Here is a 15,162-nt window from a genome sequence, read left to right as displayed (position 1 = left end):
GTGTGTGTGTGTGTGTTTTTTTTATTTTTTATACACATGTGTTTGAGAACAGGCATGTAAGCTCCTGGGTGGAAGGAGAGGAGGATGACTACAAATGAGAACAATTGTTCAGGTGTAAAAATGCTTGTCACGGTTAATGGAAGTAGACGTGAATAGCCTGCATTGAAAAGAATGGGATTCCTATTGCTGAGTGTTGTCAATTGTTGACTTGGGTGCAAAAACCCTCAAGTGTGACTAGGGACCTTAATCAGTAAAGAAATGCTTGTTTGTGATGACTCTTACCTAGATCGATCACAAATCAAAATGTCCAGTTTTATATAGGTGCTTCTGCAACTTCCTCCATAGTATCCACGTCATCCCCAGATGATAACCATAGTGTATATATATTTTTTGTTGCAGAAAAATAAGAGCATTTGACCTTTTAAGACTTGACTTTGTTGACTAATCTGCAGTGAAGGAGAAAGGATTGCAGGTCCGAGTGGTATTGTAATTGATACTATCCCTGCTTCAGGAATTATGATTTAAGACTGCTGGCACGACATAAAAATTCCAGTCAATATTTGTTTAGTAAGGCACTGTTCTCTGTAAAGAAACAGGTCATCGTGTGTAGAAGCGGAAGGGACTACCTTTCACTAAACTGAAAAACAACTTTTATTAAAAATGTAGAATTGAGCTAGCAACACAATGGGGTTGCTTTAAAGGCAAATAGTCTGTGCACTTTGCAAATTGCCGTTGCACTCTGCAATTACAGTTGCTCCAGAGCTTAGCAATTGAGGTAAAGCTTCCCTTCGCACAGAAAACCCAATCATGGTGCAAGTAAATTTTTTGTAAAATACAAAATATGTAATAAAAAAATGCAATTTTGCTTGCACATGATTGGATGAAGGAAGTCTGCAGAGCTTCTGCTCATTTACTAAGCTCTGGAGCAACTGCCCTTGCAGAGTGCAACCGCACAATCTATTCGCCTTTAGTAAATCAAGCCCGATGTTTCATAATAAAAAGCAGCAAAGTTTATGGTAAAAATTGTTATTCTGTTTTTTTTTAATTTAATATTTTTATTATAAGTCTCACATAAGCTGTAAGGTTTGATCAAAGGTGCTCTCAATTTTTTTTATATATATATTTTTTTTATATTTATTCAGAGGTGTATGATTTTATCAACAAGGTCAAATTTAGTTCTCTGCGGCCATGTAAATGTCTTGCTGCCCTCTTGAGATGACATTTAACCACTTCAGCCCCGGAAGAATTGACCCCCTTCCTGACCAGAGCACTTTCTGCGATTCGGCACTGTGTTGCTTTAACTGACAATTGTGCAGTCGTGTGATGTGGCTCCCAAACAAAATTGATGTCCTTTTTTTTTTCTCCACAAATAGAGCTGTCTTTTGGTGGTATTGGATCACTCCTGCGGTTTGAATTTTTTGCGCTATAAGCAAAAAAAAAGTGCCAATTTTGGAAAAAAATGCATTATTTTTTACATCTTGCTATAATAAATATCCCCCAAAAATATATAAAACAAAACTTTTTTTCCTCAGTTTAGGCCGGTACGTATTCTACATATTGCGATTTTTTTATTTTTTTACCAAAAATAAGTTATTGATTGGTTTGGACAAAAGATATAGCATTTACAAAATAAGAGATAGTTTTATGGCATTTTTATTAGTAATTATTTTTTTTTTAAACTAGCAATGGCAGCGATCAGCGATTTATACAGCTATACAAATGCACTGATTCCTGTGTAAATGACACTGGCAGTGATGGGGTTAATCACTAGGTGGCAGTGTAGGGGTTAAGTGTGTCCTGGGGCATGTTTCTAACTGTGGGGGGCGTGGCCACGTGTGACATGTCACTGATCTCTGCTCCCGATCACAGGGAGCAGAGATTAGTGACACTGTCACTAGGCAGAACAGGGAAATGCTTGTTTACATTAGCATCTCCCCTTTCTTCCTCTCTGTGAGACGAGCGCTGGTATCCCTGCGGCGATCGAGTCCGTGGGACCAGTGATCTGACTCACGGAGCTTGCCATGGGCGCTGGCCGCCTCTTAAAGGGCAACGTACAGATACCTTAGTTTGCCTGCACGAGCCTTCTGCCAACGTATATAGGCATGAGGCGGTCAGCAAGCAGTTAATGATCATGTTTACCTCTTGTGTTTCCTTTCTCTTAATTCCAAACCACCAAAGAGCAAAACAGTGCGAAGAGGCAAGGTTTTCAGTAAGTAATACATAAAAACATACTTGGAATATTGCTATGGGTAACACTATAAGCAGATATACGTCTTTGCCTAATTAAAGTATATCCAAACCCAATAAATAACATTATATAATGCAGTTTAACAGTCCTTGGATGTGGAGGCTGCATTTGTTTTCTTTATCGGATCATTGCTGTAGAATACCTGTGGATCTTGACAGAAATCTTATGTATGTAACTTCCTTCTCTTATCAGCCTTCGAAAATCTGAAATAACTAATAACTTACTTAATAAATTATAGGTATTGGAATTTCCTTTCAAATTTGACTGTTGGTGAACATAACGAATGTAAAATGTATCCAAAGTTACTAATTATCCAAAATAACAAATGCCGTATCTAAACTAATGGAAAGCAACAAATGAATAATAAATAATAATAATGTATTATTATTAATTTGTTCCGTTACATTTGTTTAGATGCGGAATTCGTTATTATGCATAATTCACATTGGGCCAACCTCCTGTTTGAGGATGCCCCACATATGCTCAGTAGGGTTTAGGTCTGGAGACGTACTTGGCCAGTCCATCCCCTTTACCCTCAGCTTCTTTAGCAAGGCAGTGGTTGCCTTGGAGGTGTGTTTGGGGTCGCCCTGCAGCCCAGTCTCCAAAGGGAGGGGATCATGCTCCGCTTCAGTATGTCACAGTAGATGTTGGGACTCTTAATTCCCTTAATGAACTGTAGCTCCCCAGTTCCAGCAGCACTGGTGCAGCCCCAGACCATGACACTCCCACCACTATGCTTGAATGTAGACAAGACACACTTGTCTTGGTACTCCTCACCTGCTTGCATCCCTCTGTCAGAACACAATAAAACAGCAGGGAAGATATATGTACTAACATTGGATTGTTAGTACAGCAACTCTGACTGTAGTTGTCAGTTTTGTTTTGGAATTTAAATGAAAATAAAATCATAGGCAGTTCCTTAAGGGCTCATACATGATCAGAAAATTGTATGAAAAGTACTGCTTTTAAAGCAATTATACGATAATCTGATCGTTTACAGAGCTTTCGAGAGCTGATCATGTGAGCTCATGCAAAATTATTGATGGGACAAGCATGAAAATCTTTCTCGTATGATACCAGATTGTACGATTTTTCATTCAATCAGTACAGTTGTCATCTGAAAATAAAATACAAGTACATTAATCAGTACAGTTGTCATCCAAAAATACAATACTTCACTCCTGAATTTTCATTCAGCCATACAAGAATTTTCATAAGTTTAGAAACCTCTTTTATTTTCGATATGAGACTAGCATGCAAAAAAAAAACACGGTTGATCATTCGTTTTATAATCTCATCGTCTGTACCAGGCATTAGACCAAATTCTTGGTTAGGTTTCCAGGACTTGGAATGGCACTTGAAAATCGGGCACAGTTGCATGCTTTTGAGGACATAATGAGGGCTTGTGCTTTTTAATGCACATTCTTGCACAATAGTAATGTGTTATACATTCTTTTAGAGAGGCATTCAATCAATTTCTTTCAGCATGGTACAGAATGCACCTGTGGCATGTTACTTTGTAAAAAAAAAAAGTCACTGTGACTGAGCCCTAAAGGAATGAATATAGTTGAACATGATTAATTATATACATTTCTCCCTGTACCACTGGGTGGCAGCATATTCCAATATCACGTTGTCTCATATACTGTACAATACATAGCTACAAGTACATTGTTTCTATATATAGTGTTACAATTTTAAAGAATAAAACCTCAATTTTTTGTCAGCAACCTTAAGTCCAGTACACATTGGCCGACTGGGTGACATTGGATGATTTTATTGAATTGGCCCGTTTGTATGGCAGCCATTCCGACAGAAGCCGACTGGCTCCTGATCCCAATGGCTGAGAGCACTGACCGGAGTGTTCTGGTGATGGTGTTTCTGGTAGTACGAAAAAGGATGAGTGGTGTGTGGTTTTAGATCTACTATAAACCATATATATATATATATATATATATATATAATTACATTGTTTAGGTTTGTCCTCACATATATATAGTTTTGGTTAGATTGTATAGTGTAGGCCAGCTTAAGAGAGAATCTTGGTCCTGGATAATTCCTGACAAAGATGGTTCCATCCTTCTGGAGAGAAAAGCAGATTAAGCTATTGTCAGGTGAAGTACTGTGATCTCTGTGAAAGGTAATACATACAGTATATAGAAGTGTTACACTCGCACAGCACTTGCCATTCATGCACTTCATAGGAATGACGTATCTGATGCTATGTCCACTGGAGAAATTAATTTTCCACCATTCCAAACCCTCCTTCCCACCACAGTTTCAAAAGCACACCCACCATTGTCTCCTACCAATATTGTATACCGATGTCACATATCCCAGGAAGCTTCTCCACGGCACCAGAGGAATCATCATTCATTTTGAACTGCATCATTAGGGTTGCAAGATCCGGGAAGAGAAAGAGCCAAGGCTGGTGGCTCAGGGTGGGATTTGCAGCAGAAGAACAATGGGTAACAAGGAACCACTAGACTTGTAACCTTTTCCTGGGCTAAAGGTAAATGGCATGTTGTGTTGAAGTCTATGAAAGATCTAGCTATAAATTTCTCTTATTTGCTCCATGTCTTTCTGTTAAATATACCATGGGTAGAATTTTATTATATAGATAAGAATCTTTACCCACTATATATCTATAGGTCCCCTTTTAAAATGAACACATTTTGCTGCTTTTCAGCCTGAAACGAGGACAGACAAGTTTTTGTTTTACCCAGCTGTGTTTACTAGTGCAAATTATAACATCCAAGTGAAAGATATAACACCAACATGTTAGAAAAAAAAGCAGAATCACTGAGTTGGAAAAGGGTTCACCCCCCCCATGTCAGTGTTTTGTTTTAATTACAGCCTTTAGTCTGTTGGGATATGTCTCTACTAACTTTGCATATCTAGACTTTGCAATATTTGCCCACTTTTCTTTGCAGAACTGCTCAAGTTTAGCTAAATTTGAAAGTGACCTTATGTGCGCTGCAGTCCTAAAGTCATTCCACAAATTTTTCAGTGGGGTTTAAAGTGGATGTAAACCCTCACATATACCCAGTAAAGTGAACAGCCTCAGATGATACACAGAGATGGAACAAATCTCCCTACATAAGTTTTACATGTATATCTGCTGTCTTCAGCTTTATAAAGTTCAGATTGGGTTTAGAGATTTTCTCTTCCTGGTTAGTACTTCAGTGAAGCCTGGGCATATAGCCAAGAGAGCTGATTGGAGGAAAGGCACACATGCCCTCTCCTCATAGGTAGAGACTTTCAGTTCTGTTGTTGAATCATTCAGCACTCTGCTAATCTATTTACAGCATCCTCCCCAACACAAAACCCAGGCTACTTTTATCTCCTGTGTGAAGAACTTGTCAGGAATTATCAGGCTGATAACTGAACAGGGCAGGAGGAAGCTGGGGACATAGTGCTTTGAAGAGAGATAACAAAACACTGCAGATATATGTGCCCAGCTCAAATTTCATGAATTGGGTTTACACCCACTTTAAGCCTGGGCTCTGACTAAGCCATGTAAGGACATTCACCTTTTTTTCCTTCAACCACTTTGTGGTCATTTTTGCTGTGTGCTTTGGATCACTGTCATGTTGGAAGGTAAACCTTCTTCCCATTGACAACTTTGTCACAGGGCAGCAGATTTTCCTCAAGAATGTGACAGAATTTTGCCCCTTCCATTTTCCTTCTATCCTGACAAGTGCTCCAGTCCCTGCTGCAGAGAAACCCCCTATAACAGGATTTTTGTAGAAATGTATTTATGTAGAAATGGTATTCTTTGGATGGTGAGTTGTATTGGATTTCCACGAGACATAGTTTGGTGTTGAGGCTTAATAATTACATTTTTGTCTCATCTGACCACCTTAAACCCACCTTGAAGATTCTGAGGCCACATGAAAAAAGGTTTTATGGTCAGATGAGACTAATATTGAATTATCTGGCCTATACACCAAACTACATGTTTGGCGGAAATCCAATACATAAGGATCACCATCCAAATAACACCATTCCTACAGTAAACCATGGAGGTGGTAATATCCTGTTTATGGAGGTGTTTCTCTGCAGAACTTGCCAGGATAGAAGAAAAATGGATGGGCCAAAGTTCTTGAGTAAAATCTGCCCTGTGCCAGAAAGTTGTCAATGTGAAGAAGCTTTACCTTCCAACATGACAATGACCCAAACCACAAAGCAAAATGATCTTAAAGTGATTGAAGGAGAAAAAGCTAAATGTCCTTGCATGGCATAGTCAGAACCCAAACTTGACATTGAAAAAGCTATGGAATGGCTTGAAGACAGCAGTCCACAAACGGTCACCATCAAATGTAACTGAACTTGAGCAATTCTCGAAAGAAGAGTGGGCAGTTAGAATCACCTCCCAGGGAACACATTCAACTCCTAGATCGCCCCCTAGTGTTAACCCCTTCACTGCCAGTGACATTTTTACAGCAATCAATGCTTTTTTATAGCACTGATCGCTGTATTAATGCCAATGGTCCCAAAAATGTGTCAAAATTGTCCAATGTGTCTGCCATAATGTCGCAGTCACAATAAAAATTGCAAAACGCCATCATTACTAATAAAAAAAAATAATAATAAAAATCCTATAAATCTATCCCCTATTTTGTAGACGCAATAACTTTTGCACAAACCAATCAATATACACTTATTGCGATTTTTTTTTTTTTTTACCAAAAATATGTAGAAGAATACATATTGGCCTAAACTGAGAAAATATTTGCTTTTTAAAAAAAAATAAAAAATGGGGATATTTATTATAGCAAAAAGTAAAAAATATTGTGTTGCGCAAAAAATAAAAACCGCAGAGGTGATCAAATACCACCAAAAGAAAGCTCTATTTGTGGGGAAAAAAAAGGACATCAATTTTGTTTTGGTGTAATGTCGCATGACCAGTCAGTTAAAGCGACGCAGTGCCGAATCGCAAAAAGTGCTCTGGTCAGGAAGGGGGTAAATTCTTCCGGGGGTGAAGTGGCTAGGACACACTTAACCCCTTCATTGTCCCCTAGTGTTTAACCCCTTCCCTGCCAGTGTCATTAATCAGTGCATTTTTATAGCACTAATTGCTGTATAAATGACAATGGTCCCAAAATGGTGTCAAGTGTCCGATGTGTCCACCATAATGTCGCAGTCACGGTAAAAATCGCAGATTGCCACCATAACTAATAAAAAAATAAATTATAATAAAAATGCCATAAATCTATCCCCTATTTTGTAGACGCTATAACTTTTGCGCAAACAAATCAATATACGCTTATTGCAATTTTTTTTACCAAAAATATGTAGAAAAATACATATTGGCCTAACCTGAGAAAGAAATTTTTTTTTATATATATTTTTTTGGGGATATTTATTATAGCAAATGGTAAAAAATATTTCTTTTTTTTTTTTTTCAAAATTGACGCTATTTTTTGGTTTATATTGCAAAAAATAAAAACCGCAGAGGTGATCAAATACCACCAAAAGAAAGCGCTATTTGTGGGGAAAAAAGGACATCAATTTTGTTTGGGTGCAACGTCGGGCAATTGTCAGTTAAAGCGACACAGTGTTGTATTGGGACTGAAGTGGTTAAGAGACAACTGCTGTCCCAAAGGGCCCACAGAAGGGACTCTCTATCTTATCAGCACATTTAGCTGCCCAAGAATAGGGACTGCACCTGGGAGAGACTTGAACCCAGCTGCAAGCTGCCGACTGCAGAGGCAAGGGACGTTCGACCACCATACACTGACTGTGAGAAAAAAAAAAGAAGGAGAATGCTGGGAGTGCACTGATCCTTTACTTTTATAATATTCACTGGTCCTGAGGACAGAGCTTGTCACAGGTATGCTGCCGTGGAGGCACCAGGAAAATGTTTTGCCTTTGGACCCCTTTCACACCAGGGTGTTTTGCAGGCGCTATAGCGTTAGAAATAGCACCTGCAATCCACCTTAAAAAAGCTGCACCATTGTCTGTAGTGTGAAAGCCCAAAATATAGTAGCCCGAAATGCGCCGCTAAAAATAGTGTTGTTTAAACGCCGACGCTATGGGCGGTGTGGTGTGAAATGGGTCTTAGAACCACTTGAAGACACACCCACTCTTTCATTCCACCTATCACCATCCTGGGTTTACTTAGCTCCCAACTTTCCCTGATTCAGAGCAAAGTCCCTCTGTCCTCATTTTTCTCTCATCTATATAATTCACCGCTCCCAACTGTCCCTTTCGAGGGACTGTCTCTGATATGATATGTACCTCTGTCCTTCATTCCTCCTCATTTGTCCCTCATTTTGGTCTGATCTATATAGTTGTATATAATATTTACTTTCTATCTATCAAAAAGTGTTTCCCAGCGGTAAACCTTTCATCTGATCTTCTAAATTGCTGCATTTGTAAATTCCAAAAGCCAATATAAAGGAATAGAAGTGGTAAAAAAAAAAAACACTTGCGGGTTTTGGAATTTTTTTTGTGTGTATAATACGCCCTTATGGGGACATGGCAGGGGGTGTGTACTATGTCTACATACTTTTCCCATCTAAAAAGGTTGGGAGGTATGTGTTTATACTTTGCTATGTGTATACACTATCCAGGAGACGGAAGACACACCCACCCTCCCTATCCACATATCACTATCCTGGCTTTCTAACTTTTCTCTGTGTATACGCAGTACAAGTCTAAAGACACACCCACCCTTCTAATCCACCAATCACTAATCTCCTAAGCGTCGAGGCGCCTCCGGATGACATCACTAACTTTTATTTCCGTATTAATGTCTCCGTTTCAGGGGCCATTTTTCAGTGGATTTACATAGCTCGGGAATAGCTCGGGCTTCAAGAAAATGTCCCCTATAGAAGGGTAGGGTTGTGTGAAGTGCACATTTCATTAAGAATTTCTCCTCGCCGTTAGACGAGTGTGTGCTCCTTGTGACAGGCTGCTGTCTTCACCCTACGTGTTCTCCTCTGTCCTGTATGTGTGATACAATGGAAGTGTTATGTCTCCTCTGAATAATACCTGAGGACTGTCACATGTGGCTCTAGACATAATTCCAGCTGTACCTACCTGCCGGGGACAGTCTATAACACCTGTAAGTAGCACCCTGTGTAGCTTCTATGTCCTGTGGACGTTGATATCGATTGACAATGTGTGTGTATGGTTCTATAAGTAAGTGGCCCCAGGATAGAAAGCAGGATGAAGTGCAGTGTCGATGGAAGACGCAGATTCACATTTTATTTGCAGTGGTACACTTAGTATTAAAGCACACCTGTCACTTCATGTTCACATGGAGGACAGTGTAATTACTATCATTCCATACACCTCAAGTATGTTTGGACACAAGTCTGAACCCACCTGAGCTATCCCGCCAGGAGGCTGTCAAAGCGGACAGCCAATCATAGGCGGGTGAAGCATGCCCTGCAGCCACACATATACAAGGGGCGTGTATGCCTTCATCCGCCTATGATTGGCTGTGTGCAGTAACAGCCTCATGGCGGGATGGCTCAGACTCAGGTGTCCAAACATACTTGAGCTGATCCCTCCCTGCCCCTGTAGTGCCTGTATCATTGGGCATATGTCAGTGGGTAATGCAGCATTCTTTTATAGGATAAGTTCACCTTTTGTAAAAAAAAAAAAAATATATATATATATATATATAATAATGAATGCACGTCTTTTTGCAGGTAAAAAAAAGTTGCATTTGTTGTGTGTGTGTTTTTTTTTTTTTGTTTTCCATTGCTGCCTTTAAAGGAGAAGTATACTCAAAGCTTGTTTGGCTGTACTTCTGTGGATCACAGGACAGGAGTGCACGTTTGTTCTGCACTCCTCTGACCTGTTTTCAGAAAACAGCGGTCCGAATCCCACTGTTGGCTAACATCACAGAGCTGGCTCGGGCAATATCGCGAATGTCAATGAAGTCAAGATCCTCCCACGTGCCAGGACCGCCACCCATGACAGTCACCAGCTCTCTGTTTAGGGTGCTCTGAGAGCCGAGCAATCAGCAGTGCTTGATCCCTTGGCTCTCTGTGTTAGAGCTGTTGGGGGACAGATGCTGCACCCACCTAGGTAAGTATAAATGTGCAAAAATAAAAGTCCATACTTCTTTTTTAAAGCATTGCACCTAGGATCAGCAGATTGCAGGTGCAATACATGAATCCTTCAAACACTCAGTAAGCTGTCTGCCTGTAGCTCCAATAAGACAGTTACTGAATTGCAGGAAGATAAATGAACTATGAGGACGTTCACCAAATGGTTGTAAACCCTCACATTTATGCTGCGCTATCCAAATGTACTCATATGATAACCGTACTAAATAATATTACAGCCTGCAGTTAAAAAATGGTGGTAAGGTATTATATTCCTATATAAAAAAAAAATCTAGTGAATATAATCATGCAATCTTATGTGATTATAAGTTGCAATCATGAACAATAAAAATTGCAATCCTATGCGATCCAGTGGCAACCTGTCTAGCATACACACCTCTATATACACTTGTAGCATTCATATGCAGTAGAGAAATTTGCAACCCTGTGCGATGATTGTCACTGCAATTATCTCAGTATTCCAATCTGTAATTTACATAAATCTATATAAAGTGCATCAATAATGAAATAAAGTGAACCGTGTTTAAAGCACTCTTGTGCCATGCATCAATCTGCTTCCATAAAATTGCAGCGTATAGTCCACTCATAACTACTCCATTCTTCTGGTACTCATCGCAGATGATAAAACAGTAAACTGCTCGTGTCCACTCTTGTGCTCCCCCTTTGGTGTAGGCGCTCACCTTAGAGCATGTGACTTTGCACGTAAGCTCGGTCAAAACATGCTTTTAAACCACCTCTGGGTTTATGGTCAGCATTTAGATCCTTGGATGGCCGCTTGCAGCAATATTCATATGGAAAAAAAGTAACTGGATAGTGTGTTACCATTTAAAATGACAATTTTCCCTATATTAGGGTACTCACATTTAATAGGCGCTATGAGCGCACCACTCTGTATCAAGCCAAACAAATATAAAGGCGCTGTGCTGATGTGTCTGCTCCCACTCTGAGATCACGCCACTGTCTCACAAACCGTACTGTCCCCTCACCAATATGTGTCGATACTGTGAAATGTCGTATCTTCCTCAGGGGGAATTCCAGTCAGTGCTATGTCATGTGCGGCTTGTTGACATCTGTGCGATTATCATGCACATGAAATTGCCAAAAATAGTGCAGGAAACTTTTTCAAATCAGTGCAAGTTAGAGTTGCACCAATTTGAATAGTTCCATAGGCACAAATAGGAATGCGATTTGTCATGCGATTTTTAAACTGTCCATTTACATGACAAGCTGCATTGGTGTGAGCGAGGGCTTAGTAAATCCACCCCAGAGTGATTGAATCTTCATAATAAGTTGTTATATTTGCGCTAGGGTTTTTTTAAAATTGCCTTGTTAAAGGACATCATGCCTTAAACAGGGTACTTGGAAGCTGTATTTGTGTATATGAAAGCAGTTCTAATGGTAATATAAATATGTAATGTCATTTTTGCTAGGTTAACACTTAAATGATGCTGTGAATTAGAGAAAAGTCACCAAACTATGGATTTTGGTAAGTTTTTTTTTCCTTTTCTGTTGCCTTTTTATGTAGTTTAAAGCTGACAAGACAATTCATTGTACATTCTTCTTTAAAATGATCAAAACTAGGTAATGCAATGGCCTATCTGAACAATCCATTTCTTTTGTAGACAGTCAGGAAATCTATTTTTTTATTTTATTTTTTTAAATCTATCATCAGATTGTAACATGTAACAAAACTAGCTAAACTTGCCATTTAAATATACTATATATACAGTGCTCAGCATAAATAAGTACACCCCATATGAAAAGTAAGATTTTTTTTTTTTTTTCAAATTCTTTATTTGCAAAATAACAATACAGTAGCTGTAAACATACTTGGTTACAAAGGGCAGAACTTGTTGTATTTACAATGTCCGTGCATCTCGACTTCCAGAGCATATGAAAATTAAAACATTTTACGTCCCTGGGTCAAGACTACTGTGTTCCCATTCTGGGATAACAGTCTCGTGAGCATGAAGCTCCTTATGTCCCTTGTGTTGGTACTTTTGGTTCATTAGCAAGTATGGGGTGATATTTGATGTCGACTCATGAGTCAACGTTCCTTTAATGGGATAGATAGAGAAAGAAATGTGAGGGTAAAGTAAGCTAAAGAGGGGAAAAGAGGTAGGGAAGGGGTAGACTCCAGCAGGGAGGGTAGGCCCAGGGGGTGAGAAGAAGGATGGGGAGTAGGGGGGATTCGCCCAACCCTCCAGCCCCTCATCTGTGTCACCACACCCGATTAGGGGTCCCTGAGCCCTCCCATTTATGTTGTCAACCTCGCATATTCCTCTGAGTAATAGAATTCCAGCCAATAGTACCATTTTTTGAGGAACTGCTCCCTGAGGCCCCTGTCTGTGGCCATAAGGTCTTCCATAGTCTGCATTTCCGCTACTCGATTAGAAAAGTAAGATTTTAATCGATATCTCCATGAACACAAGAACCATTCCAAAATTTTGACAAATCCGAGTTTTATAGAACATTGGTTTAGCTCATTACATGAAAGTAAGGGTAATAATATGACTTGGATTACAAAATCTTCAGTTTTACGTAGACTAGTTGATGCAAAAATGAATACACCCCAGAACAAAAACTACTCCATCTAGTATTTTGTATGACCTTCATGATTTGTAAGGACAGCACCAAATCTTCTAGGCATGGAATGAACAAATTGGTGACATATTACAACATCTATCTTTTTCAATTCTTCAAGAACAACCTCTTTTATATCCTGGATGCTGGATGGAGAATGATGCTCAACTTGCCTCTTCAGAATTCCCCATAGGTTTTTTGGGTTCAGATCAGCAGACATACTTGCCCACGGAATCACTTTCACCCTGTTCTTCTTCAGAAATGCAACAGTACCCTAGATGTGCGTTTTGGATCATTGTCATGTTGGAAAAGTGCACGACGACCAAGGGCATGGAGTGATGGTAGCATTGTCTCTCTCAATAAAGAGCAGTACACCTGTGAATTCATGATACCATCAATGAAATGCAGCACTCATGCAGCCACACAGAAAGACACTGCCACCTCCATGTTTCACTGTAGGCACCATTCATTTTTCTTTATACTCCTCACCTTTGCAACGCCATACAGTTTTGAAGCCATCCACTCCAAAAACATTTATCTTGGCCTCATTACTCCAGAGTACGGAGTCCCAGTAGTCTTCATTTTCAGCATAGGCCCTGGTAAATTCTAGGCAGACTTTTTTTTTTGTGCATGGTCTTTAGGAGAGGCTTCCTTCGTGGACGACACCCATGCATATGTCATTCCTCTGCAGTGTACATCATATTGTGTCACTGGAAACAACTCACCCGTATTTGAATTCTTTTTAATTAGGATTTTGTTAGAAATTAGTCTAAAAATTAGCATGAATTTGAAAAATACCTTTTTGTGTGTGCCAATTAACAGTTCTTAGTTGCAATGAATGCCCCACATTTGTAGTATAGTGTCCCATAGAAAATGTTGATTCTGACAGATCCGTTGGTGTGTACTCATTTATGTTGAGCGCAGTGTGTATGTGTGTATATAATATAAATATATAATAAATTATAAACACATACGTACATCCTATATAGGAGCCTTCCCTGCGAAATGATTTGAATTCCTGTGTGCACACAGTCATGTCAGAAACTCAACAATGGTAGACAGCTAAGGTGAACAAATCCAGCTGCATTTACTTAAAGCAGTAGTAAACCCGCACATTTTTTATTCTATTTTTTTAAACCTGCAAAGCAAAAGGCATAATGAGCTAGTATGCACCGCATACTAGCTCATTATGAAATACTTACCTTAGAACGAGGCCCCGACATCTGGCCCGATCCACGCCGAGGGAGCTGACATGCTCCCTCAGCGTTTCTTCCGGGTATGGCGGCTCCGGCGCTGTGAGTGGCCGGAGCCACGATATCGTCACTCCTGCGCATGCGCGCGGGAGATTTCAGTCCGGCCGCTCGGCTGCTGCTGGATTTTGACGGCGAGAAACCCCTTGTGCGCATGCGCCGCTGCAGTCAGCGGCGCATACCGAGGGGAATATCTCCTAAACCGTACAGGTTTAGGAGATATTTTTTTTACCTACAGGTAAGCCTTATTATAGGCTTCCCTGTAGGTAAAAGTAAAAAATGTGGGTATACAACCACTTTAAGGAATATAGCATGGTTACATCCCTGCCTGTAGGTTGATGGGAAAATTCAGGTACAGCAACAGACTGATTGTAATTTCTCTGCTCTGTCCTCATCCCAGTAAGTTTCTTGTCAGAACATGGGAATGCAACACACTTAATTGGTCCCAAGCGCTGTCTTCCCTCTATCGGACTGGTTCTGTACAGGGGATAAGAAGGGGTTGTTATCGGGTCAATTGCGGTACTTTGACAAGATGAGCTTGAAAATACATTCCATCCTAACCTTAGTAAATTTTAAGATTCTTCATTGCAGTGGGGCTGGACCTGCACTGCTATAGTTAAAGGGTAAATCCACTTTCGTGGGAGAAAAAAATTGCAAATAAAGAAAAAATAATATCGTGTATAAAATTGCAATGTGAGTCATATTGTAATTGAATGTTATTAAAAATGACCTTTCCTTTTCAATCTGCAACCGCTGTAATTTTCTGTTAATGCAATATATCTACCTGAAGTTGTTCTGTACACAGAGTGTGTACTGGACACACCCCAGAAACATAATTTCCTGCTTGTGTGATTGGCTCACTGATTTTCCCAGAAGTCTGCCTAAAATACAAGTCAGGTTTCTGGCATTTCTGCAACAAAAATTTCATTTTTGGTGAGATACTTCCAATAGGAACACGTGTTAAGGGATGCAGGCCCAGCGGATTTCCTCATTG

At 39.8% G+C, this 15,162-nt stretch overlaps 1 protein-coding gene across 1 annotated transcript in view; it reads left to right on the top strand.

Moving 5' to 3' along the window:
- The first annotated feature begins 9,063 nt into the window (after positions 1-9,063).
- Positions 9,064-15,162, top strand: part of GEMIN4 (gem nuclear organelle associated protein 4) — a 20,728-nt gene continuing 14,629 nt past the window's right edge. Inside the window, exons 1-2 of the mRNA XM_077482294.1 lie at positions 9,064-9,320; positions 11,766-11,821. Of these exons, the coding sequence (XP_077338420.1) occupies positions 11,812-11,821 (10 nt within the window). The 5' untranslated portion in view covers positions 9,064-9,320; positions 11,766-11,811. The remainder of the gene's footprint in view (positions 9,321-11,765; positions 11,822-15,162) is intronic.

This window comes from Lithobates pipiens, unplaced genomic scaffold (genome assembly GCF_037356315.1).
Source record: "Lithobates pipiens isolate NorthernLeopardFrog02 unplaced genomic scaffold, aLitPip1_a1.2 Scaffold_16, whole genome shotgun sequence".
Lineage (NCBI taxonomy): Eukaryota > Metazoa > Chordata > Amphibia > Anura > Ranidae > Lithobates > Lithobates pipiens.
This window is presented reverse-complemented; position numbering and strand designations above follow the sequence as displayed.